The following is a 27,480-nucleotide window of genomic DNA, read 5'->3' as shown; positions in this document are numbered from 1 at the left end:
CTGAGCCTTTTCATTATGGACCTTTGGTTCACTTGAACGCTTGAATTTCTCTGGCTCCCAAATACTAACGGAGTTCCAAATTAGAATTCTACCTTTTAAATCTTGGAACACCCAGGGCCTTCTCTGTGTGTACCCTTAAAGATCAGCACACTCTTGTGGGAAGTGCTATTCTATCAGAGAGATGTGGCTCAGGCCCTGGCTTGGAAGCACAGAGAGATTCTAGATTGATGAATGATAACTGACAACACATGACTGCTGGTGATAAACCCAGTTAGAGACGTGTGATCTGTGTGTCAGCCCGAGTCCCAGGCAGCAGCCGTACCAGGGGGGTAGACGAGCGCAACGTGATCCCCGTCCTGCAGGTGTCCTCGCTCCGCCAGCATGGTGGCAATCTTCTCTGCTCTCTTATGCAATTGGACACATGTCAGAGAGCTGGCTATCGTCCCCTGCGGTCACACACACGAAGACACAGGCACACACACGTAAGAGAGATAAGATGCGAGAGAGACAAAAAGAAAGAGGGAGAGAAAAAGAGAGCGAGAGACAGAGGGAGCAAGAAAATTATGATTTACAGTTTAAAGTTTCAATAGGTCTTTGATAGGGCTACTTCAAATAAAATCCTCATGGGTCTCAATACAAAGTGAGAACACTCAACTATTTCAGCTGCTACTGCTGTGTGTACAAAACATGTCAGGAGTCAGATGTGAACAATGCCAATACAGCCTTTAGCCAGGTCTCACTCACCCTGCAGTTGAGAAGTGTGTAAAGCACATGGTCCGGAGTGGTCTGGGCCCTCCATTGTAACACTTCAGAGAGGAAGAGGAACTGAAATATACAAAAGAAGGGAAAATAAAATAAGCCTCTGGCTGGATCACACACTCCGAGAGGAGAGGAGCCATTCTGCCTCAGTGTTCAACTCAGACAGGAAGTGTGTGTCACAAAAGGCACCCTATTCTCTATGTAGAGTGCACTACTTTTGACCAGGGAATGCATAGGGTTCTGGTCAAAAGAAGTGCCCTATATAGGGAATAGGGTGCCATTTCAGACATCGCCTAGGAGAGAAAGGTACAGTAATTAAATCCCTGAGTACCATTGGCTAAAACATGTCTGCCATAATCACAAAATCTGTTAGCCTATTGAGGAGAAGCTGTTACATTTTAGTAATTTAGCAGATGCTCTTATCCACAGCAACTACAGTTAGTGAATTCATCTTAAGACCGCTAGGTAGGACAACCACATATCATAGTAAGTATATTTTTCCTCAATAAAGCATCTACACAAAAGTATGTTGACACCCCTTCAAATTAATGGAATTGGCTATTTCAGCCTCACAGATTGCTGACAGGTGTATAAAATCGAACACACAACCATGCAATCTCCATAGACAAACATTGACAGTAGAATAGCCTTACTGAAGAGCTCAGTCATTTTCAACGTGGCACCGTCATAGGATGCCACTTTTCCAACAAGTCAGTTCGTAAACTTTCTGCCCTGCTAGAGCTGCCCCGGTCAACTGTAAGGGCTGTTATTGTGAAGTGGAAACGTCTTGGAGCAACAGCTCAGCCACACAACCTCACAGAATGGGACCGCCCGAGTGCTGGCGCGTAAAAAACGTCTGTCCTTGGTTGCAACACTCACTACATAGTTCCAAACTGCCTCTGGAAGCCACATCAGCACAAAAACTGTTCGTCAGGAGCTTCATGAAATAGGTTTCCATGGCAGAGCAGATGCACACAAACCTAAGATCACCACGCGCAATGCCAAGTGTCAGCTGGAGTGATGTAAAGCTCACAACATGTTCTCTGGAGTGATGAATCACGCTTCACCATCTGGCAGTCCGACAGACGAATCTGGGTTTGGCGGTTGCCAGGAGAACGCTACCTAACCCAATGCATAGTGTCAACTGTAAAGTTTGGTGGAGGAGGAATAATAGTCTGGGGCAGTTTTTCATTGTTTGGGCTAGGCCCCTCAGTTCCAGTGAAGGGAAACTTTAATTCTGTAGCATACAATGACATTCTACACCATTCTGTGCTTCAACTTCGTAGCAACAGTTTGGGGAAGGCCCTTTTTAGCATGACAATGCCCCCTTGCACAAAGCGAGGTCCATACAGAAATGGTTTGTCGAGATCGGTGTGGAAGAACTTGACAGGCCTGCACATAGCCCTGACCTCAAACCCATCGTACACCTTTGGGATGAATTGCAACGCTGACCACGAGCCAGGACTAATCGCCCAACATCAAAAGCCCGACCTCACTAATACTCTCGTGGCTGAATGGAAGCAAGTCCCCGCAGCAATGTTCCAACATCTAGTGGAAAGCCTTCCTAGAAGAGTGGAGGCTGTTATCGCAACAAGAAGGGGGACCAACTCCATATAAATGCCCATGTTTTGGAATGAGATGTTCGACGAGCAGGTGTCCACATACTTTTGGTCATGTAGCGTATCAGCAAAGTCAGAGCTTCATATTAGAAGGTGACACGCTGAGTTCTTACACAGATCATTCTTTTAGCACAATGACCTGCTCTCCTAACATTTCAAAATGCTGAAGGCACTGGTTCAGTTGCTGAGAGAGACAGAGAGGGAGAGAGACAGAGATATGAGCTCCATATCGGTGGCGCAGATAGAAAGAGTGAGAAATAAGAGAATGGGCCAAGCATGTCTCAGTTTATGAATATTTCAAGGTTTCATCCGTGGGGGCAGTGGAGGAGTAAATAGTGGAGTGTAATTCATGCTTTTTGCAGTTTGGTTCGGTCATAGGAGCAGAGCACAAAAGTCTTCAGGCCTGCTCTTATAGTGATGAATTAGAGATTCAGTATGCACCGTTTTAATCCACCGGGTCCAACTGCTACAGATAGTAAATCATGTTCTCTGTGATCTTCTACGCTGCTCTGACAACCAGATGTGTCCCAAAATGGCACCCTATTACCAGATCCCTCTGGTCAAAAGTAATACACTAATTAGGGAATAGAGTGCCATTTAGGATTTACACCATGAACTACTTCCTTGCTCTGGACACCCCAGGAAAATCCACCCACCACCAACCGTCCCTTTAGCCTGTCTAGTTTTAGAAAAATGCTGTGAAAATGACAGCTGCTGAAAGTTTTACACTGGGGCTCTTGTCATTAAGGACAGATGCTGTCCTGTTAAAACAGTCATTTGATATTCCCTGTCTAATTCCATAGGAAGGCCTGTTTCCAACAGACACACAGAACAGACTATTTCCCTGTGAACTCTCATCCGTTTCCCAAATGCCCCCCCCATCCCCTGTCTAGTGCACTGCTTTTGACCAGGGCCCATGGGGGTTTGTTCAAAAGTATTACACTGCATAGGGTGCCATTTGGGACAAATCCCAAGTGAGGGGCTGCCTAAAACTAAGTGGCTCCCGCCCTCCCGCTCTCTGCACTCAAACAAACAATAAGACAGGAACTTAGTCGACTCTGCCAACGCCGCTACAACATTGGCAAAATATGAACACCGTTTCCTGATGAAAACATCACTGGCACTTGCCATAAGCCCAGTGGATAATTCAGTAAAACCAATATATTATGTTTCTGTTCACAGGAAACCGTCCCACTACTGTAGATTAGGCTAGATCAGTGGGATTGAGAGAGGCCCAGGTTGTGTCCCAAAATGCACCATATTCCCTATTTAGTGCATCACTTTTGATCAGAGCTCTATGGGCCCATGGTCAAAAGTACTGCAGAGTTCCATTTGGGATGCATCCCCAATATTGTCAGAGCTGTGGCAGCCAGGAGAGACAGGCAGATATGAATGGCAGAGGACTGTATTGAACGCTGAAGACCCCCTCCTCTGAGACTCCCCCAGAGTGCTCTAGTTAAGCGTGAGCCTGCCTGGTCAGTACGGAGCAGCACAAAGAGCCATTGTCTTTAATCAGCCCAGCCAGTCAGTGTCGGTCTGTGACTCAGACTCCAGGGCTGTGGATTAGAATCAGCACAGAGAAGAAAGAACTTTATCTGTTTAAGCGTCTGTGACTCCAGAGCTTATGTAGAAGAGATTTATCTGAAAAGTATCAGCTGTCAAAGTGGATATCAGTCTTTACTGTTGTGACCAACTAGGTGGTCGGTGGTGTACATTTCAGCAATATGAAGTTGAACACGACTATTCGTTATGCTGGAAAGAAGGAGCAAAACATGCTAGAGCAGCAACCATTCCCTGACGCAAATTCATTGATTGGGTTAGACATGGCCAGACTACCGAGCACAGGTTTAAAATCACAACATTGAATATTAAGGAAATCGAGCTACGAAATAAGAAAAAGCCATTCACACAGAGGGCCTGATTTCCAGATGAATGAGCAGACAGCCAGACCATATTGGTGCATTAAGGTGATAATGAGGGAAGCAGAGCAGCAGTGATTATTATGGTCTGGTTGGCATGCTGAACAGAACAAAGGAGCAGAGGAAGGGATACAGACTGATGGTTGCTAGGGGGATTAGAGCAAATGGAAAAGAGCATGAAGTCTGAGTCAGAGGATTCCAAACCACACCACAAACAATATCTGCCTTCCAAATGGCACCCTATTCCCCTCAATACTTCACCACTTTTAACTAGAGTCTTATCAGCCCTGGTCAAAAGTAGTGCACTATATAGGGAATGGGGTGCCATTGGAAATGCACTCAATGTGTCCCGTCTTCCAAAGGGAAAGTAAAACAGAAGAAATGTGAGTGTTGTGTTGTTGCTGTCGTCTGCCTTGTCACTTTACATTAGAGGTCGTACTGCCCAAGCGACTGCCTAACGGGGTGATTGATGAGATTTTTCAGCATGAGAGAAAGGGGAAATCAATTCTGTCTCCGCTACGGTACGGCTATGCTCACCATTGCTCAGTGCCACCAGCCAGGCACCTCACATTCCTTTATTAATAATTACTTTCCAAACCTCTGCCACTGGAAAAGGAAAATAAAGTGCCATCAAATCGAGAATCAGTCAAATCACAGACATCTCTGTATTGACAGGGGCTTTGTCCCAAATAGCACCCTATTTCCTATGTAGGGCACTACTTTTGATCAGAGCCCTATGGGCCCTGTTCAAAAAGTAGTGCACTGTAGGGAATAGGATGCCATTTGCCAGGGTCGTCCTAAAGCCCTGAAGGAAATGTACTGTTTGATATTTCAAGGCAAATCTAATCAAACCAAACTAACCAAGACTACAATCCTTCCCCAACACGCAGTATACCAACCATATACTATCCACTACCCAGATATGAAGGGCTTAGAGAAGCCAACATTACATCACAGTCTGTGTTTGACTGGTTTAAGCTTCCTACTTCATAGAAAGAAAATGTTGATGGATAGTTCCAACACTCCGTGGAAACAGAGATGAAGCAATGTATACAGGGAGACCAGAGGCCTAGTGTCAGTACCTAGAGCTATGGATACAGGGAGACCAGAGGCCTAGTGTCAGTACCTAGAGCTATGGATACAGGGGAGACCAGAGGCCTTGTGTCAGTACCTAGAGCTATGGATACAGGGAGACAAGAGGCCTAGTGTCAGTACCTAGAGCTATGGATACAGGGAGACCAGAAGCCTAGTGTCAGTACCTAGAGCTATGGATACAGGGAGACCAGAGGCCTAGTGTCAGTACCTAGAGCTATGGATACAGGGAGACCAGAGGCATAGTGTCAGTACCTAGAGCTATGGATACAGGGGAGACCAGAGGCATAGTGTCAGTACCTAGAGCTATGGATACAGGGAGACCAGAGGCCTAGTGTCAGTACCTAGAGCTATGGATACAGGGGAGACCAGAGGCCTTGTGTCAGTACCTAGAGCTATGGATACAGGGGAGACCAGAAGCCTAGTGTCAGTACATAGAGCTATGGATACAGGGAGACCAGAGGCCTAGTGTCAGTACCTAGAGCTATGGATACAGGGAGACCAGAGGCCTAGTGTCAGTACCTAGAGCTATGGATACAGGGAGACCTGAGGTATTGTGTCAGTACCTAGAGCTATGGATACAGGGAGACCAGAGGCCTAGTGTCAGTACATAGAGCTATGGATACAGGGAGACCAGAGGCCTAGTGTCAGCACCTAGAGCTATGGATACAGGGAGACCAGAAGCCTAGTGTCAGTACCTAGAGCTATGGATACAGGGAGACCAGAAGCCTAGTGTCAGCACCTAGAGCTATGCTGGGTAGGCACTCTGCACTCTACAGTCCCATCCATCTACTTCAGTCTATCGCAAACACACTGCACTGGTCCCAATGGATCACTAATCCCTATATTAGTGCACTACTTTTAACCAGGGCCAACAGGGAATACAAAGGGAAACAGTGCACTACATGGGGAAAATTCCATTTGGGACGCAGTTCACGGTACAGTTACACACCCTATTATTAGGTATCTCAGAGACAGAGAGCCTCTTAGACATCCGTCTATGAAATGAAAAATACCATTGAGAAATGTCTTTAGTACTGTGCATACTAAATATCCTAATGTTGCCTGTCTCAACAATCCTTTTAAACGCTTTGTTCCATATTAGTTCTGTAACAACATCAGTCTACCGATCCCAGGACATTTGTAGCCTTGACACTTGAGTCAAAAATCAGAGTGACAATACATCCTACTGGACCACGGGGCGGTGGTATTTGTTGCTGTGTTGTGCAAGGCATGAGAGCAGAAATGTATATGTTCTGATCCATCCATATAAACACTTAGATATCATGAAAGGAGGAATAGAATACTATACAACAGATGTTGGATAAATAATTCAGATAACTTTGGGAGACTATAGATGAACAACGGCTGAACTATAGTACAACTATAGTGTTTACATATGAGGGGATCAAATTATAGTCGATGGTCAACTTAAACATGGAGTGTGCCAATATTCAACTGATTCAAACGGCGTCCCAAATGGCATCCTATTCTCTATATAGTGCACTACTTTTGACCAGGGCCCATAGGGATCTGGTCAAAAGTAGGGCACCATGTATGGAGTAGGGTGGCATTTGGGACATAGCTGAATATTCAGCTGGAAGCCCACAGTCCATGGTTTAATGAGCGTGCTGATGTAGATGGTGTTGATGAAAACCAAGCCCTCAGAGAGCAGCACAGCACACACACCTTCCTTGCCTGATCATTGTCTTCCATCTGGCCCAGGTCCCTGCCGCTAGCCTGGGCAATCCTCTTCCCCGACACCAGGTTCCCCACCATCACAGAGGCAGGCCCGATCTCTGTGGACAGAGGGATAAAGGTGAGACAACACACATACAGAGAGACACACTGATACAAACATGTGGAATCTATATCCCTGGCTGTGATCTACAGTGATATATACTAGCTCACATTGTGTGTGCAGTGAATTCCCCCTAATTCCCAGAGATTTACAGAGACCGGGTGGGCTCAGATTGACCTTGTGTTCAGAGGCGAAGGCCACCGAATGGATGGGCCAATTGACTGGATGGATTCTACTCTGACAGATTGCCTTTCAGACAGAAACCTGTGTTGTAAATTAAACATCTATCTAGGGGCAACGCAGTACTATAACTAATGGAGAGAGGTGACAGTTTGGGATGTGTTGGATTAGATGGGACATGTTACAAGGCCAGACTACAAAACACACCATGTACAGTCCTGAATAGGTTCTACATCTCATCCAACAAAATCAAGAAATATGAAGATGAATTAAATGGCTGTAGATATCTCTATCACCATGTAAACTAAGGATTTCTATGACACAAATTAACTATCAACCCCCCAGGCAGACCCACTCAGGATGGTGTAATATAGTGACTGACCCGGTTGTTTCTGCCGGGGCTTGGGCAGGTTGGTGACACAGGTATGGGGACACATGAGGACGTTGCAGGGGTGCAGGGAGCCCTCCAGGAACAGCTGCTTGCTCTCTGACAGGTGGATTCCCCCCAGAGGGGTTTTAGGAAGCGTGTTGGAGGGGACCAGGGCCAGGCAATACACCCCCACCTGGTGGATCCCATCTATGGCCTATATGGGGAGGGAAGGGGACAGGGATTAGGGTGATGTGTGCCTCAAAAGGACTGCACTATTATATTGTATATGACAACTAGATATGCTTACAGTAGTAAAGACAGGTCATATTGCCTGTATGTGGAGGAACACGGTGCCCGTGTTTGACATGTGAGGTATAGATGGCTAAGGAGCAAATCACAAACTTCCTATTAAGTCAAATTCTCCCTTTGTCTCCATGCGTGAACTAAGTGAACATTTGACTTAGGTAGAATATGGCTACAGTCGTAAAGACGATAGAGACACCAAGGCCATGTGTAATCGGATCAAGAGGAAGTGAACATGTTATCTCATTTGTTTTGACTGCAATCACACAGCTGGAAACAGCTTTAATAGTGAAACCACAGTCTCTTTAGTTATGGACAGGAGGGCAGAGAACTGGGTTATTACAGTACAGGGCTCAGTCTACGTGTGTGTGTGTGTATATATATATATATATATATATATATATTATATATATACACACCTGCAGCACTCTGCTCATCCACTGAAAGCTGTCCTCCTCTGTAGAGTCAGGTCTCTGCTCTGCCACCACCACGATCCTCTCATCATGTAACACAGAGATGGAGAACACTGCTATCCTGGAGAACAGAGAGATGGGAGACCAACCATAGAATTACATACAGAATGAGACCAACACCGTTAGCACACTGCTATCCTGGAGCACAGAGAAACAGAGAGAGGCAGGAGACCAATACTGTTAACACACTGTTAGCATTAGCACACAGCTATCCTGTAGCATAGAGAAACAGGAGACCAATACTGTTACCACACTGTTAGAATTAGCACACAGCTATCCTGTAGCATAGAGAAACAGGAGACCAATACTGTTACCACACTGTTACCACACTGTTAGAATTAGCACACAGCTATCCTGTAGCATAGAGAAACAGGAGACCAATACTGTTACCACACTGTTAGCATTAGCACACAGCTATCCTGTAGCATAGAGAAACAGGAGACCAATACTGTTACCACACTGTTAGCATTAGCACACAGCTATCCTGTAGCATAGAGAAACAGGAGACCAATACTGTTACCAACACTGCATAAGCACAAACAGTCAATCAGCTATGATCACCATAATTTCTTATTTAAGTAGTGTCACAAGCTTTTCCAGTCCACAGGACTTGACCAAGAAATAGAGCCTTCAAATAGGGCCCAGAGGTTTTCCTGGTATGGTCACACGAAGAAAAACTCCTGTCCCTATCCACAACTGATAGATGAACAGCTACCTCCCCCTGTAGACAAACTTCATGGGCTCCACAGCCAGGGCTGTAGCCACGATGTCGTCAGCGTTGTGCCTCCTTCCCCCCACCACCATGAGGCCGTCCATCTTGCCAGCGATGAAGCACAGTCCCCCAGGACCCACGAAGCCCAGCAAGCCTGTCCTGGTGAAGGGGTACTCACTGATGAGAGCCCCAACACTGTTCATGGGGAACACCTAGAGTACAGACATACACATTAGTTTACCAATCTCATAACAACCTGCAATACATAGAAAGTCATTAAAATTAGCCCAATGGATAAATAAAACAAATGAATGAATGGAGGCATCACATAAGGGTGCAATTCCATTAAATGACTCTCTCTCCACTAATGGATTATATAGAGCACTTGAGGAATGTGGAAGGGTTTTTAAGAACTATTGAACAGCAGCAGTTGTTAGAGCCAATCCCCAGGCATCCTAACCGTCCCGAGCCAGGACCCAGGGGTAGCTCAACCCACAACACCATGCTGTTAGGCCTTACCTCAAAGGTGTTCTTGGTCATGCCTGAGAGACCGTAGTACGACGTCCCCGTGGCAATAGAACCCACACACAGCTCCCCGATCTCATCTGTTTTGCATAACTGCGGAACCCCATCTGGTTTCACTACACACATGAGAGCTGCAAGAAATCAAAAAGAGGAGGAGAGTGGAGGGGAAAGAAAGAGGGAGAGTTTTTTTTTTTTAGTAAACAGCAGCGCGCGCGAGAGAGGGGTTTAGAGCAGTGAAGCCAGGCCCAACTACCTCAATGATCCACATCAACCCAAGTGCACTTTATTATATAGCCACTACATTACTCTGCAGCACATAGGGTGCACTCCTCTGGTCTGTGTCCCAAATGGCACCATATTCCCTATTTAGTGCACTACTTTTGACCAGTACCTGTAGGGCTCTGGTAGAAAGTAGTGCACTATATAAGGAACTGGATGCCATTTGGGACACATCCCTTGTGTTCAATAAAAAGGTGTTGCGTCCTCAGGACCACAACACACTTCCAGGAAACCCCTAACAGAGAGCAGGTGAGGAAATGAGGTTAGGGTCACCCGTATCTGGTGCTGGAAGGAGACAGGTTAAGGGGTAGGGAGGTGGTAGGGAGGCCCGCGGCCCTGGGTCATGGCTGCAGGGCCTCTGTGTGGGTGGAAAGGTTCTTTATGAACTCTGTATCAGGCAGCCAGGCAATCATCTTGGCACCACATGCTGGGGAGGTCAGGGCCCTCAGGAATCTAGAAACCCACCACACAACCCCCTCTCTTCTTCTTCGGTCTTTCTGCGTCCCAAACACCTTATAAAATTCCCATAGTGCTCTGGTCAAACGTAGGGCACTATGTATGGTATAGGGTGACATTTGAGTTACCCTATCCAACCCTCCCACTGAGCCAAATCACAAAAACACACTCCTTTGGTTGAACTCTCCGTTGAGGAATGTTTTTTTATTTACACTTTTTATATTTTCATTTCAGGGTCAATATAACTTCTTTATGCGTGTTGGTCAGTTATGAGGCATCGTCGTGAGTAATGCCAGGATTTTACATGGAAAACAAGATTCCATTTGATGGAAACTATCATATGACGTTATCTGGATAATGAACAACTTCTGCTTCATCTAAAAATATGGATATCAAAACAATCTTTTTTTTGATAATTGTGTGTGTGTGTGTGTCTGGTAAATTCAATGAATCTATGAACATTCCGTTTGCTATGCTGCTTTCTATCCTTGCTAGGGGCATAAAGCAGACATAAAGCTGTGTTTGTAGTAGGGTTACACAATCTCCAGTAACCTTGACAAAATTCCCAGCTTTTCCACAAACACCAGTTGCAGGTTACCAGACATCCTTCTTATTCCATTCTGATGCCGGGAATCTTCCAACCAGGATTTCTGGAAACCTGGGAATATTGGGAAAGTAACCGGTATTGCAACCCTGGTGTTTACCTCCTGGCATGACAGTGCCGACATCCTGCAAGGTGAGAACAGACAGCTTCTCCTCAGAGTCCACCCGGATGACCCCGTGACTCAGACCCTGCATGGACAGTACTCCTCTTCCTGGGGGCTGGTTACTGTCGTCTGTCGGCCTATTAACAAGAAGATTACTTTATTGTCCATTTGCTTCATGACTAACAAAATAAATGGGTCTTCTGCATATCCCATTCACCCCGGTAGACATGCACATACAGTACATACTGTACACACGGAGAAGTTGGGGTCAGAACCGGGGTCAGCCACAGTGTAGCGCCCCAATCAACAAGCTCCAAAATACACATCCTCAAATCAAAACCTGCATCCCATTTAAAAATCTGCCAATTAGACGGTTAGGGATGGGGCTACTCCCTTAGTGGAAGCGGGAGCTCGACGCCCCCGGGGAAACGGAGGGCCATAAAACACCAGGACAACGCCATCATGGGGGTGCTTTCATTAATAGTGCTGTGTGTCTGTGTGTGTGTGTGTGGGCAACAGGGTAGAAATGGGAATTGGGTTTTATTGGCAGGCCGTTGATTAGATTTGCGAGTTTGAAGCTGTGTCCTGGAAATGAAATGACGTAATTGCCACAGTATCCTTAATGTCAAGATGTAATTTATAAGTGATGCATGTGGCGCACACAGTAATCTTTTTACAGTGTCATAATCAAGGGCAGGGAGTTAACTTTTTTTTCCTGTAATTTGAGATTTAATTAAACTTGCCCTCATTACTGTAAGCAGGGGCTATTTGAAGTTGAGCTACAATAGATGGGTGGCAGCTATAACTGCCATAACCCACAGGACAGTAAACTTAAGAGTTTTGTATAAAAGTTCATAGTAATGAGTGTTTGTGTGTACCTCCTGATGGCTACAGTGAGGGCCTCTGGGGAGCTGGCACAGGGACAGATAACCTCCGGCTTCAGCCCCTTACTCTGGAAGACATTGAGGAATGCATCACACGACGAGACGGACCCTGAGAGAGAAAGCGAGAGCGCAAAAGACAACGAGGGATAAGAGAGAGGAAGATGGACAAGAGAGAGGTGTACCTTAACAGTCAATGTTGAAGAACAAAATCAGACATCCTAGTGATACTACATACAAACGTGTTGAAAGACTACCTCATTCCCATTGAAGTTGGCAAGTGCTGTTTTTGAGTAGGTTGGAAGCAATAGATTTGGCTCCTGGGCAAAGGGAGGAAAACACCAATACATGATACCAATCTAAGACGTCAGCATTGTTTGATTCTGTGGATAACCGTTACAGCAGGTTAGTTGCTGTGGCAGTTGATTTTCTCCCAGCTTACACTGCTTGTCTGCCCCACACCATAACCCTGTCAGGCTGAGCTCAGCAAGCATACCGGTAATCATCAAATGATGTAACCAGATTGTACTGCCCTCCGTTACCAGATCTCACTGCCTCGAAACCATTCTCACTCATTTGTTCCTTTCAATGATATTCTCTAGAGTCACATTTATAAAGGCTAGCATTGGAAGTGAACCACATCACTCAATCGTCATTGTCGCCATAGGTCCCACTAGCTATAGTAACGTAGCTGTGGTAGTATATGTTTTTACAGCACCAGTGGTAACTTACTGTAGTTGTTCCATGACCGCTGCTTGGTCAATTATATATTGGCTACAGTATATTTCACTAGGCCATTAAATGCATTTCCCTAAAGTTATAAGATGACAGAGACATTCTATGAGACCCGCATCAGGAACATAGGCTGCCACAGAATAGGTTTCAGTACACAGTATTAGAGATCCTATAGTTTTCTACAATATTTGACCATATCTAGAATTAAAGTTTCATTGACCACAGATTGTGTTTTGTCATGTTGCTAGGATGCCAATGTCCACTAGTGAATTATAGGATCTGTATGGAACAAGTTATTGGATTCATAGAAGACTGTCCTGGGTGGTGTCTAGTACAAGTTAGACCTACTGGATGGTGGAACTCTAGGCTTCTACTCTGACCTGCTGTCAACAGGTACCATGACTCATGCACAACACAATGGTGTTCTCAAAGTTCATGGCCTGGTGTGAATAGACAACTCTGACCAGTGATGTTTCTGTGGTGTGAGTGAGTGAGGACATTTCACCAAAGAAATATAGACATCGTCATCCTATAAAGAAACATGGTATAGAGGAGATGGACCCACTGGTTGCCCTTTAGGTTACAGAGAGCTGGTAGTCCCATCCACCAAACTACCAGGTGTGAAACAGGGAAGAGACCCAGGGAGTATGCTAATGTGGTATAAAGCAGACCTAACCCACTATTCAATTAATAAAAACAGGCACATTTGGAAATAAATAAGGAAATCATCTCAACAGAGAACATTTGCTACCTGTATCCCCCCACTAAAATCACCACTTTAATTTAGACAGCTTCTCCATCCTAGAGGGGGAGATCAATCATTTCCAGACCCAGGAACATGTACTCGTCTGGGTCTGTACATAATCAATGGTAGGCTTCGAGGGGACTCCTACGGTAGGTACACCTACAGCTCATCTCTTGGCAGCAGTACTGTAGACGACTATCACCAACCCCAACACAGTCTCCCAGAGCATTCAGTCAGCCCACTGACACCCCTCAGATCACTTCAAAATCATAGCGTTCTTCACTAGGGGTCGCGACCCCATGTTGGTTCTCCTGATTGGAAAATGAGTTTGTGAGAGAAAGTATGTAGACACCCCTTCAAATGAGTGGATTCGGCTGTTCCTACAACTTGTTTGGAAGTCCGCCTGTGGTAAATTCAATTCATCGGACATGATTTGGAAAGGCACACACCTGTCTTTAAAGGTCCCACAGTTGACAGTGCATGTCAGAGCAAATAAATCAAGCCACGAGGTCAAAGGAATTGTCCATAGAGCTCCGAGACAGGATTCTGTCGAGGCACAGATCTGGGGAAGGGTAGCACCCTGGTCTTCCTCAACAAAGCAATACTCAATCATGAGACATCAAAGCCAGACAAATGGCATACTATTAAGAAATGCTACAGATGGATGGAAAGTAAACAATTAGCCAACAACAAATTTCACTGCAGTTGTGAAGGTGTAAACTTGGCAGTAGAAAGCCTAAACAGCAGGCGCTGGAACAGAACAGAAAACTGATGATCCATACTGTTCCGGAACAGAACCGTTCTTTAAAGAAGCATGGGAACCGGTTAACAATGTTATTTTATGTTCCAGGCATTTTTTTTCCTAGTCCCACAACAAAACGCCTATGCAAAGTTCTCACTCTGTCACTCAGAAAATTATTCCAGTGTTTTCCTGCAAGCAGAAAATCTTTGCATGTGCATGTTTAGGCTACCTGCACCCCCCCCCCCCCCCTGGAAAAATAGGCTACAGTACTGACGTTACAAGCTTGATTGAGATTGTTGTGGACAATTTTATCCAGAGATTAAGGCAGAGACTATTTAATTGTATAATAGAAACATATGTAATACAAGCAGCTGCAAGGGAGATCTACCTCTGATTTCACAGGGAAGAACTCCAAGAGTGAACTCCAACATGATCATTATATAGTGGGAGGTGATAATACAATCATATTGTTTACACAATAGTTATTTTATACAAGCAACAGTTATGGAACACAGTGGCCTTGTGTTAGGGTACAGACATACCAGGAGTCTATGAAAGGCATATCACAGTCCAACACAGAATAGTAACAGCAGCTCACCCCAAATTCTACCACCACAATAAGACAGCGAGAGATTTTAAATTAGCAACAGAAGAAAGGATTCACTTTTTCAATGCTAGTTAAGGATACCATAGGCCTAGTTATCACGTTTCACGTTGGATTTATTAACTACAGAAAGGCAAGACGTGTTTTTAATTCTGGCCCTGCTCTGCACACACAAGATTGTTAGCTAGCTAGCTCAAAGGACATTCAAAGTTCCTCTATAGAAGCCGCTCCTTCTATGTATAATTCTGTGGACCTAATTCAGATAATGCATGTCATAAGATGCTCAGTGCTTCAAGCCTCCTCCTCCTCAAACCTCTCTCGCCCTCTTCCCCACCTGCAAAATGTCAGTTGCATCTTGCGCCATAGGCTAGACTTGTCTGTTCATCACGCATGTAAACAACTAGCTTGCCTGCTCTATCTGCACTGATTGGTGAAGTTAGTTAATGAGCTAAAATGTTTTTAAAAACTTGAGTAAATGGTAAAAAAAAAGAACCGAAAGGAACGATATAAACTTAATTTTGGGGTTTTTTGAACCGGTTCAGACATTTATTTTGCTGGTCGGAAAGGTGGAATGAAAACCTTATTTCTTTTTTTACAACAATGACAAAGAAAACCTAAGAAAGAAATTGAGGAACCAATCCAACCAAAAACACAGAGACCCAGAAAACCTGAGCCTATACCTTCACTATGGTTAAATACTAAAACAAAACAGAAATGCACTACATAAAAAGAAAGAACAGCACATCAGAAATCTGCTCAACATAACTGACAAATCCATAGAATCTAACCACTTCTGGGAAAATATGAACAGACTAAACAAACAACATGAAGAGCCATATATCCAAAATGGAGATGTATGGATAACCTCTCTAGGGTAGGGTGCAGCATTCGGAATTTTGGATGAAAAGCATGCCCAAATTAAACAGCCTGCTACTCGGGCCCAGAAGATATGATATGCATATAACTGGTAGATTTGGATAGAAAATACTAACGTTTCCAAAACTGTTAAAATAGTGTCCGAGTATAACAGAACTGATTTAGCAGGCAAAAACCTGAGAAAAATCCATTCAGGAAGTAGTTTATAAATGAGGGAGTAAGAACAGTCTGAACGAGTGGACCCTAACGTGACGCAGAGTTTTTTCAGGCGCATGTGCATTTCTTGTTTACCTTTTATATTGACGACGTTATTGTCCGGTTTATATATTATAGATCATTTAGGCTAAAAAAAACAACCTGAGGTTTGAATATAAACATCGTTTGACATGTTTCTATGAACTTTACGGATACAATTTGGATTTTTGTCTGATTGTTTTGACTGAGCTGGAGCCTGTGGATTACTGAAGAAAACGCGCAAGGTTTTTGGATATAAAGAGACTTCATCGAACAAAAGGAACATTTATTGAGTAAATTAATGTCTTCTGATTGCCACCATATGAAGATCATCAAAAGTAAGGGATTCATTTTATGTCTATTTCTGAGTTTTGTAACGCTTCTGCTTGGCTGGTTACTGTTTGTAATAATTTGTCAACTGGGCTATGTTCTGGGCTAGGTATGTTCTGGGGTAGGTATGCTTTCGCCGAAAAGCATTTTATAAATATGACACTGGTTGGTTTAACAAGAAGTTAATCTTCAAACCTATGTAAAATATGTTTGGTTTTCTGAATTTTTATAATGAGCATTTCTGTAATTGAATTTGGCGCTCTGCAATTTCACTGGATGCTAGCGTCCCACATACCCTAGAGAGGATAAACCACTTCTGTGATCTGTTTGGTCCTATAAAACAAACAGAAAAAAACAGATGATTCATTACAAATCTTAGAGTCAGCTATTAAAGAATACCAGAACCCACTGGATTCTCCAATTACATTGAATGAACTACAGGACAAAACACAAACCCTTCAACCCAAAAAAGGCCAGTGGTGTTGATGGTATCCTAAATTAAACTAAATATACAGACCACAAATTCCAATTGGATATAAACTCTTTATGATCATCATCATCATTTTCAGCTCTGGCATCTTCCCCAATACTTAGAACCAAGGACTGATCACCCTAATCCACAAAAGTGGAGACACATTTGACCCCAATAACTACAGTGGGATATGTGTCAACAGCAACCTCTGCATTATCATTAACAGCAGACTTTGTCAAATTGGCTTTCTACCAAATGACCGTTCGACAGAGCATGTATCCACCATGAACACTCTTATTAACAAACAAACAAAACAAAAGCAAAGTCTTCTCATGCTTTGTTGATTTAAAAAAAAGCTGGACTCAATTTGGCACGAGGTTCTGCTATACAAATTGATGGAATGCAGTGTTGGAGGGAAAACATACATTATAAAATCCATGCACACAAATAACATGTGTGTAGTTAAAATTGGCAACAAAAAAATATATTTATTTCCTCAGGGGGGTGAGACAGGGATGCAGCTTGAGCCCCAACCTCTTCAACATTTATATCAACGAATTGTCAAGGACTCTAGAACAGTCTGAAGCACCCGGCCTCAACCTAATTGACTCTGAAGTCAAATGTTTACTGTTTCCATAGGAACTGGTGCTTCTGTCCCCAACCAAGGAGGGCATAGAGCAGCACCTAGATATTTTGCAGAGATTGTGTCAGACTTGGGCCCAGACAGTTCATCCCAGTAAGACCAATTATTCAAAAAAAGGTCCGGTTGCCAAATACAAATTCCACACTGTTGCCCTAGAGCACACAAAAAAACTATACCTACTTCGGCCTAAACATTAACACCACAGGTAACTTCCACAAAGATGTGAACAATCTGAGAGACAAGGCAAGAAGGGACTTCTACGCCATCAAAAGGAACATGAAATTTGACATCCCAATTAGGATCTGTCAAAAAATACTTGAATCAGTTATAGAACCCATTGCTCTTTTTGGTTGGGAGGTCTGGGGTCCGCTCACCAACCAACAATTCACTAAATATAACAAACACCAAATTGAGAGACTGCATGCAGAATTCTGCAAAAACATCCCCTGTATACAATGTACAACACCAAATAAGGCATGTCTAGTAGAATAAGGACAATTTCCACTAATTATAAAAATCCAGAAATAGCAATTAAATTCTACAACCACCTAAAAGGAAGTGATTCTCAAACCTTCCATAACAATGCCCTCACCTACAGAGAGATGAACCTGGAGAAGAGTCACCTCAGTCAGCTGATACTGGGATTCCGTTCAAAAACACACCCCACAAAGCCCCCGGACAGCAATACCATTAGACCCAACCAAATCATGAGGAAACAAAAAGATAATTACTTGACACATTGGAAAGAATCAACAAAACTGAGCAAACTGGAAAGTTATTTGGTCCTAAACAGAGAATACACAGTAGCAGAATACCTGACTACCGTGACCCAAAATCAAGAAAAGCTATGACTATGTACAGACTGTCCTTGCTATCAAGAGAGGCCGCCATAGGCAGACCTGGCTCTGAAGAAGACAGGCTGTGTGCCCACTACCCACAAAATGAGGTGGAAACCGAGCTGTACTTCCTAACCTCCTGCCAAACGTATGACCATATTAGAGACACATTTTCCTCAGATTACACAGACCCACAAAAAATTTGAATAAAAATCCAATCCTGATCAACTCCCATATCTATTAGGTAAATATATGTTTCCCATGCCAATAAAAGCCTTTGAATTGATAGAGAGACGTGATACAGTACAACGGTAGTGTGGTCTTACAGGGGTTGGCTCCATCGGCCACCACCAGCATGCGTAGTGAGCTCAGGTTGATGTCCCTCTGGTCCCTGTGTGCCACCAAGGCCCAGTGCATGTCTCGGGACTTCACACACGCCACCTTCGCTGGGGGAGGAATCAGACCATAGCGAGGATTAGGGACAGTTCACATGGGGATCACAGCCAAAATATTCAAAATATGTGAAGTCAAAATGCCAACAGTCACAACACAGTTTGAACTGCATATCAAATCATACGTATTATACAAATAAATGAAGAACACATAGTCGACTAGAAGGTGCACAGCATCCGAAGTCAAATAGACATGCAGTTATTAACAGAAGTCATGTGAATAGAGAGGTGGTGAGTCCAGACCTTTGTATTGGCACACTTTCTGGATCCAGGACAGTGGGTTGACCTTCATCAGGGAGTATGGTATACTGATAACATGCATCATGTTCATCACACTCTGCAACAGGAGACACAGGTTACTCCGAGCCGTGATGATACGCAAGTCAAGATTCAAATCAGAACCACCATTAAGATGTTAAGACTTAAAACCTTCACACACTCTACTTTGGATTCCGTCTACGATTATTTAAATGTCACACTGTGCGGTGTTACCAAATTCAAATCTTGTCATCAGCCTGGCCGGATTGTACGATTTGATTCAGTTCTGTCGTAACATTCTGTGATTGGCTTGCGAGGCTACGTCAGCCGACACCCTGTAGGCTACGTCAGCCTGTAGGCTACGTCAGCCGACAGCCTGTAGGCTACGTCAGCCGGCACCCTGTAGGCTACGTCAGCCGGCACCCTGTAGGCTACGTCAGCCGGCACCCTGTAGGCTACGTCAGCCGGCACCCTGTAGGCTACGTCAGCCGGCAGGCTACGTCAGCAGACACCCTGTAGGCTACGTCAGCCTGTAGGCTACGTCAGCAGACACCCTGTAGGCTACGTCAGCCGACACCCTGTAGGCTACGTCAGCCGACACCCTGTAGGCTACGTCAGCCGACACCCTGTAGGCTACGTCAGCCGACACCCTGTAGGCTACGTCAGCCGACACCCTGTAGGCTACGTCAGCCGACACCCTGTAGGCTACGTCAGCCGACACCCTGTAGGCTACGTCAGCCGACACCCTGTAGGCTACGTCAGCCGTCAGCCTGTAGGCTACGTCAGCCTGTAGGCTACGTCAGGCTACGTCAGCCTGTAGGCTACGTCAGGCTACGTCAGCCTGTAGGCTACGTCAGGCTACGTCAGCCTGTAGGCTACGTCAGCCTGTAGGCTACGTCAGCCTGTAGGCTACGTCAGCCGACACCCTGTAGGCTACGTCAGCCTGTAGGCTACGTCAGCCGACACCCTGTAGGCTACGTCAGCCTGTAGACTACGTCAGCCGACACCCTGTAGGCTACGTCAGCTGAAGCTGTGTATTTGACCTGCGCAGGTGCCAGCACCAGCAGCGCAACACTCCTATGTTTATGTTAAAAAAACGTGCATCTTAGAAATAGGTTTTCACATAAAAACTTAATTTGTCCGAACTCAGAATCAAATGTGCTTCCCAAAAATGGTAGAACGTACATTTTGATCAGTGATTTTCTGCATTTATCAAAATCCCATCAGGTTGCCTGATTTCAGATGTGTCATGTAAACAAGATTATTAGGGAAATTGTTCTTCTTGCAGACGCATGTAAACGTTTAAATATAACTATTATAGTAATCTGCCTATTCACAATAATCGTGTTATCGTGTGCATACTCGATGCCGGCCGTGTTCCTATTGGTCAGTTACCGGGATTGGCTCGTAACACCAGCCACACTACAAGATGAAGGCTCAACATTTCTGACACTGCCAGAACCTGAGCCTACGAACGCTCGTAGTGGCATTTCATCGGCAGACCTAGACCCTGTCACACTGAACGAGCCAAGACCTCCGACAATCGTTTACGACCAAAGAATTTGCCCATGACGTGGACATTTCTGTCCCAGAGGGCAAAAGAGACAGCTAAAATCGTACCATCTGTGCGGGCCTTTAGACTCAATCAAGACTGGTAATGATCAGGCTTTTTCTAGGCTAATGAGAAAACTGATCTGAGATCTGGTTGGTTAAAACTGATGAATTACTGTATGCGTCTCAAATGGCACCCTATTCCCTTTGTAGTACATAACTTTTGACCAGAGCCCGATGGACCCTCGTCAAAAGTAGAGCACTCTATAGGAAGCAGAGTCCCATCTGGGGCTCAACCTTAGTATTGGACTAACACAATGGAGACAAAACTCCCTGTGGCTACACATTAGAATATATTCACTATTCCTTTTAATTGGATTTGGGAGAACTAATTTAGCAACAGTGGTAAAAAGCCTCTGATAATATAATTCCCATTCCAAGACAGTGTTCAGAGAAAACATAGTAAGAATATAATGATCTTTAACGAGTCCTCTAAGCCCCGGGCAGAGGTGTGTGTGTGTATGTGTATATGTGTGTGTGTCTGTGTGAAACCCATTGAAAGCCCAGCTGGTTGGTCCTCACAGTGAGAATGCCATGCCACAGCCCCACGTCCTTCTTAAAGTCTAATACATTCACTATGGTCTCAGCTGCAGGAGAGACAGGGAGAGAGAGAGAGAGACAGGGAGAGAGAGAGCGAGAGAGAGACAGGCAGAGAGAGAGAGCGAGAGAGAGACAGGCAGAGCGAGAGAGAGAGCGAGAGAGAGACAGGCAGAGCGAGAGAGAGAGCGAGAGACAGGCAGAGCGAGAGAGAGAGCGAGAGACAGGCAGAGCGAGAGAGAGAGCGAGAGACAGGCAGAGAGAGAGAGAGAGAGAGAGAGACACAGGCAGAGCGAGAGAGAGAGAGAGAGACAGGCAGAGCGAGAGAGAGAGACAGGCAGAGCGAGAGAGAGAGCGAGAGACAGGCAGAGCGAGAGAGAGAGCGAGAGAGACAGGCAGAGCGAGAGAGAGAGAGAGAGAGACAGGCAGAGCGAGAGAGAGAGAGAGAGACAGGCAGAGCGAGAGAGAGAGAGAGAGACAGGCAGAGCGAGAGAGAGAGAGCGAGAGACAGGCAGAGCGAGAGAGAGAGAGAGAGAGACAGGCAGAGCGAGAGAGAGAGAGAGAGAGAGACAGGCAGAGCGAGAGAGAGAGAGAGAGAGACAGGCAGAGCGAGAGAGAGAGAGAGAGAGACAGGCAGAGCGAGAGAGAGAGAGAGAGAGACAGGCAGAGCGAGAGAGAGAGAGAGAGAGACAGGCAGAGCGAGAGAGAGAGAGACACAGGCAGAGCGAGAGAGAGAGAGAGAGAGACAGGCAGAGCGAGAGAGAGAGAGAGACAGGCAGAGCGAGAGAGAGACAGGCAGAGCGAGAGAGAGACAGGCAGAGCGAGAGAGAGACAGGCAGAGCGAGAGAGAGACAGGCAGAGCGAGAGAGAGACAGGCAGAGCGAGAGAGAGACAGGCAGAGCGAGAGAGAGACAGGCAGAGCGAGAGAGAGAGAGAGACAGGCAGAGCGAGAGAGAGACAGGCAGAGCGAGAGAGAGACAGGCAGAGCGAGAGAGAGACAGGCAGAGCGAGAGAGAGACAGGCAGAGCGAGAGAGAGAGAGAGACAGGCAGAGCGAGAGAGAGAGACAGGCAGAGCGAGAGAGAGAGAGACAGGCAGAGCGAGAGAGAGAGAGAGAGAGAGAGAGAGAGAGAGAGCAGAGCAGGCAGAGCGAGAGAGAGAGAGAGGCAGGCAGAGCGAGAGAGAGAGAGAGCAGAGGCAGGCAGAGAGAGAGAGAGAGAGAGGCAGGCAGAGCGAGAGAGAGAGAGAGAGAGGCAGGCAGAGCGAGAGAGAGAGAGAGAGAGAGAGGCAGGCAGAGCGAGAGAGAGAGAGAGAGAGGCAGGCAGAGCGAGAGAGAGAGAGAGACAGGCAGAGCGAGAGAGAGAGAGACAGGCAGAGCGAGAGAGAGACAGGCAGAGCGAGAGAGAGAGAGACAGACAGGCAGAGCGAGAGAGAGAGAGAGAGAGAGACAGGCAGAGCGAGAGAGAGAGAGAGACAGGCAGAGCGAGAGAGAGAGAGAGACAGGCAGAGCGAGAGAGAGAGAGAGACAGGCAGAGCGAGAGAGAGAGAGAGACAGGCAGAGCGAGAGAGAGAGAGAGACAGGCAGAGCGAGAGAGAGACAGAGACAGGCAGAGCGAGAGAGAGACAGAGACAGGCAGAGCGAGAGAGAGACAGACAGGCAGAGCGAGAGAGACAGGCAGAGCGAGAGAGACAGGCAGAGCGAGAGAGACAGGCAGAGCGAGAGAGACAGGGAGAGCGAGAGAGACAGGGAGAGCGAGAGAGACAGGCAGAGCGAGAGAGACAGGGAGAGCGAGAGAGACAGGAGAGCGAGAGAGACAGGGAGAGCGAGAGAGACAGGGAGAGCGAGAGAGACAGGGAGAGCGAGAGAGACAGGGAGAGCGAGAGAGACAGGGAGAGCGAGAGAGACAGGGAGAGCGAGAGAGACAGGGAGAGCGAGAGAGACAGGGAGAGCGAGAGAGACAGGGAGAGCGAGAGAGACAGGGAGAGCGAGAGAGACAGGGAGAGCGAGAGAGACAGGGAGAGCGAGAGAGACAGGGAGAGCGAGAGAGACAGGGAGAGCGAGAGAGACAGGGAGAGCGAGAGAGACAGGGAGAGCGAGAGAGACAGGGAGAGCGAGAGAGACAGGGAGAGAGAGAGACAGGGAGAGCGAGAGAGACAGGGAGAGCGAGAGAGACAGGGAGAGCGAGAGAGACAGGGAGAGCAAGAGAGACAGGGAGAGCGAGAGAGACAGGGAGAGCGAGAGAGACAGGGAGAGCGAGAGAGACAGGGAGAGCGAGAGAGACAGGGAGAGCGAGAGAGACAGGGAGAGCGAGAGAGACAGGGAGAGCGAGAGAGACAGGGAGAGCGAGAGAGAGACAGGGAGAGCGAGAGAGAGACAGGGAGAGCGAGAGAGAGACAGGGAGAGCGAGAGAGAGACAGGGAGAGCGAGAGAGAGACAGGGAGAGCGAGAGAGAGACAGGGAGAGCGAGAGAGAGACAGGGAGAGCAAGAGAGACAGGGAGAGCAAGAGAGACAGGGAGAGCAAGAGAGACAGGGAGAGCAAGAGAGACAGGGAGAGCAAGAGAGACAGGGAGAGCAAGAGAGACAGGGAGAGCAAGAGAGACAGGGAGAGCAAGAGAGACAGGGAGAGCAAGAGAGACAGGGAGAGCAAGAGAGACAGGGAGAGCAAGAGAGACAGGGAGAGCAAGAGAGACAGGGAGAGCGAGAGAGAGACAGGGAGAGCGCGAGAGAGACAGGGAGAGCGCGAGAGAGACAGGGAGAGCGCGAGAGAGACAGGGAGAGTGCGAGAGAGACAGCGAGAGAAACAGAGACAGCGAGAGCGAGAGAGAGACATAACACAGAGAACAAGAGAGTTTAATCCAACAGTGGCATCAAACAGTAACCATGACACATTAGATTAGATGTACACAATACAAGATTACTGTGAGATACGGGGTTTAGAACAATGACTGTGAAAAGCACAATGCCCAGACAAGCGAAAGAGGGAGAGATAAAAGGAGAAAGAGAAGCCAATGTAATGAAGAATTATCTTTAATGCATGTCTCCTGTAGGATGGAGAATTGAAAAAAAGGATACTTCGAGAGTCTAAGTATTGTGACTTCTGTAGAATGTCTTATAGGAAAGGGGTGCATAGACCCACCTTCTGTGTATCCACAGGATTGGGTGAGGGCCTGACAGTGAGTCAGCAGAGCGATCCTCATCACCGTCACTCCCAGCACACTGCCATCTTTACACGTCTTATACTGTAGTGAAGAGGAGAGAGAGAAAGAGAATGAGAGGAGAGAGAATAGAGAGAGAGAGAGAGAGAGAGAGAAGGAGTCAGGATGTGGTGTATCACATTACTGTCACAATCACAAATCAGCAACACATCAACACAGCCCATCATATCCACCTCCTGTACAATCATGTTGTTGTATGGTACCCACTTCTTACTGTACAGACAACCCACACGGATCGTAAGCTGACAAAGACTACTGTTAAATATCTGATTCATTATCAGTCACTAGTATTGACAATATCCATAATGCTACTTGGCATATGATGTCCTCATTTGTTTTCACTACTTTTTACACACCTCCAGGTGTACAGTAAGTGCTATTTTTATCCTGAGAAAGTCATTCTGTCTATAACAAATGGTGCGGTAACGTCCCGTCTTTAAGACCCGACCTATCCCAGTCCTATAGTAGACACATAGTAGTGGATCTAGGAAGGGCAACGATCTTTCCTCTAATAAAGCCTTGATGCGGTCTCGGCCAGTCTTCTCCAGTCAGCGCTAGCCTGGATCAATGGGAGAAGACAACAACATAAACACTATACAGACTACTGTCCGTATTCTCCCCTGACTGAGTACTGAGACCGTTCTCATGTCTGTCTGAGGGCTGATGGGCCTTAGTCAAAAGTAGTGCAAAACAAAAATAGGGAATGGGGTACCATTTGGAACGCAGGCCGAAACTCAGTAGTGGATCAGACATTCATTCTTCATCGTATATTTGATCTCAACCAAACTAAAATGGGGAGAACAGCTCTCAACATTTAGATGGATTACACCATTGATTTGTATCTGCACTAAGAGACAGGGAGATGGAACAAAAATATGAAAAGTTAGTCCGTCATTAGGCTAAGTCATTAAAACAGAATCTATCATGCTCTATATATCTCACAGACTATCTGAGGTAGTACCACGTTGAGAGGAGTGATGCATAGCACGTCCAGATATCTGCTCAGCCATATGTCTAGCTAGCGATGCACGACTACGAAAACAACCATTTGTCTAAAAGATTAGGACTACAGCAAAATATTTCTGGAGTTATTTTCCTTTGTAGATGTGACAAGGCGATTTCTTCTAAGCCATTGCTGAATGAAGAGCGTACTAGAAAAATGTGCAGACTGAGTAGGAAAGTACCATGCATGAGCCAAAAGTACAACAGAAAAAGGTCACTATTCACTACCGCCATTTTGGATTCTGTCTCCACTGGAACAAACAAAATGGACCTGTTCCACACAGCACCCTATTTTACAGAACCTGGTCAAAAGTAGTGCACTACATGGGGAATAGGGTGTCAGTTGGGACACACAACCTCTCTCTGCCGTCTGACCTGACGACGTTTCCAATCATTTTCTTCCCTCTTATTTCATTACGATAATTTCAATCACTTCACAATGAGCATAGAATATCTTCGCCTCCGGTTGAATTACCTCCTCGCTGCATAAAAAAAAGAGTTAATTAAGACAAATCACATTAGATTACTGGATTGACTGGTCTTAGGTCACCTCCCAAATAGCACCCTATTCCATTTATAGTACACTACTTTTGACCAGGAACCTGGTCAAAAATAGTGCACTACATAGGGAACAGGGTGTCATTTGGGAAACACACTTGGTCTCTCATACAGAAGCAGCAACGGAATATCCAATCCCCAGAAAGACACTTGTAATCAAACCCCATGAAGCATATTGATCTGCAATTAGAAGGCCTGAAATGATCACACCAAACAAGAGCCATTTGCAGGTGGTCTAGATTTCCCTATGAGAGCTGTGCACACAGCATAGCGTAGCAGGAATTGATGTTGACTAGGATCTGTAGGACGTTGAGGGAGATCTACTGTAGCTGGAGTTGAAGTCATAACAGCAACACCCTGCCGTCTTCATCATGAATGATTCATCAAATCAATGGAGACCGCAGTCTATCCAATCCTTCTCCGACTGTCAAGAGTGAGACGCGTATTTAACAGACCCAGGAGAATATTGCGGTCTCAATCAAATGGGAGTAAAAGGCACAAAATACAAATATTATTGTGGTGGTGAACTTGACCTATTAAGTCTTCTGACATGACCTGGCACAAGTTTGGAACATCTTGAAATACATTTATATTATTGCACAAGGCACAAGCCCTCAAAAGACATAAAGCTGTGGGTCACCTCAATATAGGCCGTCTCGTTATTCGCATCCTTGATATGTGGGAACCAGTCTCTGGGGGGTTTGGATAAGTGCTTGGATTCAGTCACAAACCACAGCAGCTTTGGCCAGCCTGGATGGGGAGAGAGAGACAGAATAATTCAAGAGAAAAGTAAAGACAACCGTAAAGGAAGTCGAGGCATTAGAGAGCCTGTCAGAATCTGCCATTCAACGTGATTACCCTGATGCGATCAATGACCACTCATCCCTAATGAGACTGGGACTGCGTTCCAAATGACACCCTATTCCCTACAGGGGGCACTACTTTCGACCAGGGCCCATAGGGTGCCCTTTGGGATGCAGGATGGGTCTGGCCCCAGTACTATGGGGATTCCACAGCCAGCCCTCTACTCAGCCCTGACTCAGGTTCTCAATCTATGCTAAAAGAATAGCTTTAAATCCACTGTCTGGCGTCATGTTGCTATTTATATAGCCATTACTGAAGAGCAGGCACAAGGCATTAATCACACTGAGCCCTCTCGTTCTCGCTCGCTCTGCTCCCTCCAGCCTTCCTTCTCATCTCACTACCCTATATTCCTCCCTCTGTCGCCCCCCCTTTTCCCCTCTCCCTCTCTCTCCTCATCCATCTCTCTCCCAGTCTGACTGCTCTGTTCTCCACGCAGTGGGCCATTCTATATGCAGGATCTTCTGTCTACTACAGCAAACCTCCCCTCTTATTCAATCCCATTACTCTGCTGCCTGCCTGTCTGTCCTTCCATTCCAATAAGTCTCTCCATTTGTTTCAGAGGGGAGCAGTAAAATCACTGAAGCCGGGTGAAACTCAAAACCGGTTCGATCAGTGTTTAATTTCAATCCATGCTGGCACTACAGAACCTCATTCTGCTATAACCATAGAAATATCATTCCTAAAATTCA

General features: G+C 45.9%; 1 protein-coding gene across 1 annotated transcript in view; it reads right to left on the bottom strand.

Moving 5' to 3' along the window:
• The window catches only part of LOC115114359 (disco-interacting protein 2 homolog C-like), a 264,239-nt gene that overhangs the window by 14,713 nt on the left and 222,046 nt on the right, over window positions 1-27,480 (bottom strand). Inside the window, 14 exon segments of the mRNA XM_065013382.1 lie at window positions 323-446; window positions 745-825; window positions 7,079-7,188; window positions 7,753-7,954; window positions 8,463-8,577; window positions 9,232-9,440; window positions 9,748-9,884; window positions 11,193-11,332; window positions 12,074-12,188; window positions 18,620-18,739; window positions 18,989-19,082; window positions 21,137-21,201; window positions 24,289-24,391; window positions 26,568-26,677. Of these exon segments, the coding sequence (XP_064869454.1) occupies window positions 323-446; window positions 745-825; window positions 7,079-7,188; window positions 7,753-7,954; window positions 8,463-8,577; window positions 9,232-9,440; window positions 9,748-9,884; window positions 11,193-11,332; window positions 12,074-12,188; window positions 18,620-18,739; window positions 18,989-19,082; window positions 21,137-21,201; window positions 24,289-24,391; window positions 26,568-26,677 (1,725 nt within the window).

The sequence above is a fragment of the Oncorhynchus nerka genome, linkage group LG9b (genome assembly GCF_034236695.1).
Source record: "Oncorhynchus nerka isolate Pitt River linkage group LG9b, Oner_Uvic_2.0, whole genome shotgun sequence".
Lineage (NCBI taxonomy): Eukaryota > Metazoa > Chordata > Actinopteri > Salmoniformes > Salmonidae > Oncorhynchus > Oncorhynchus nerka.
This window is presented reverse-complemented; position numbering and strand designations above follow the sequence as displayed.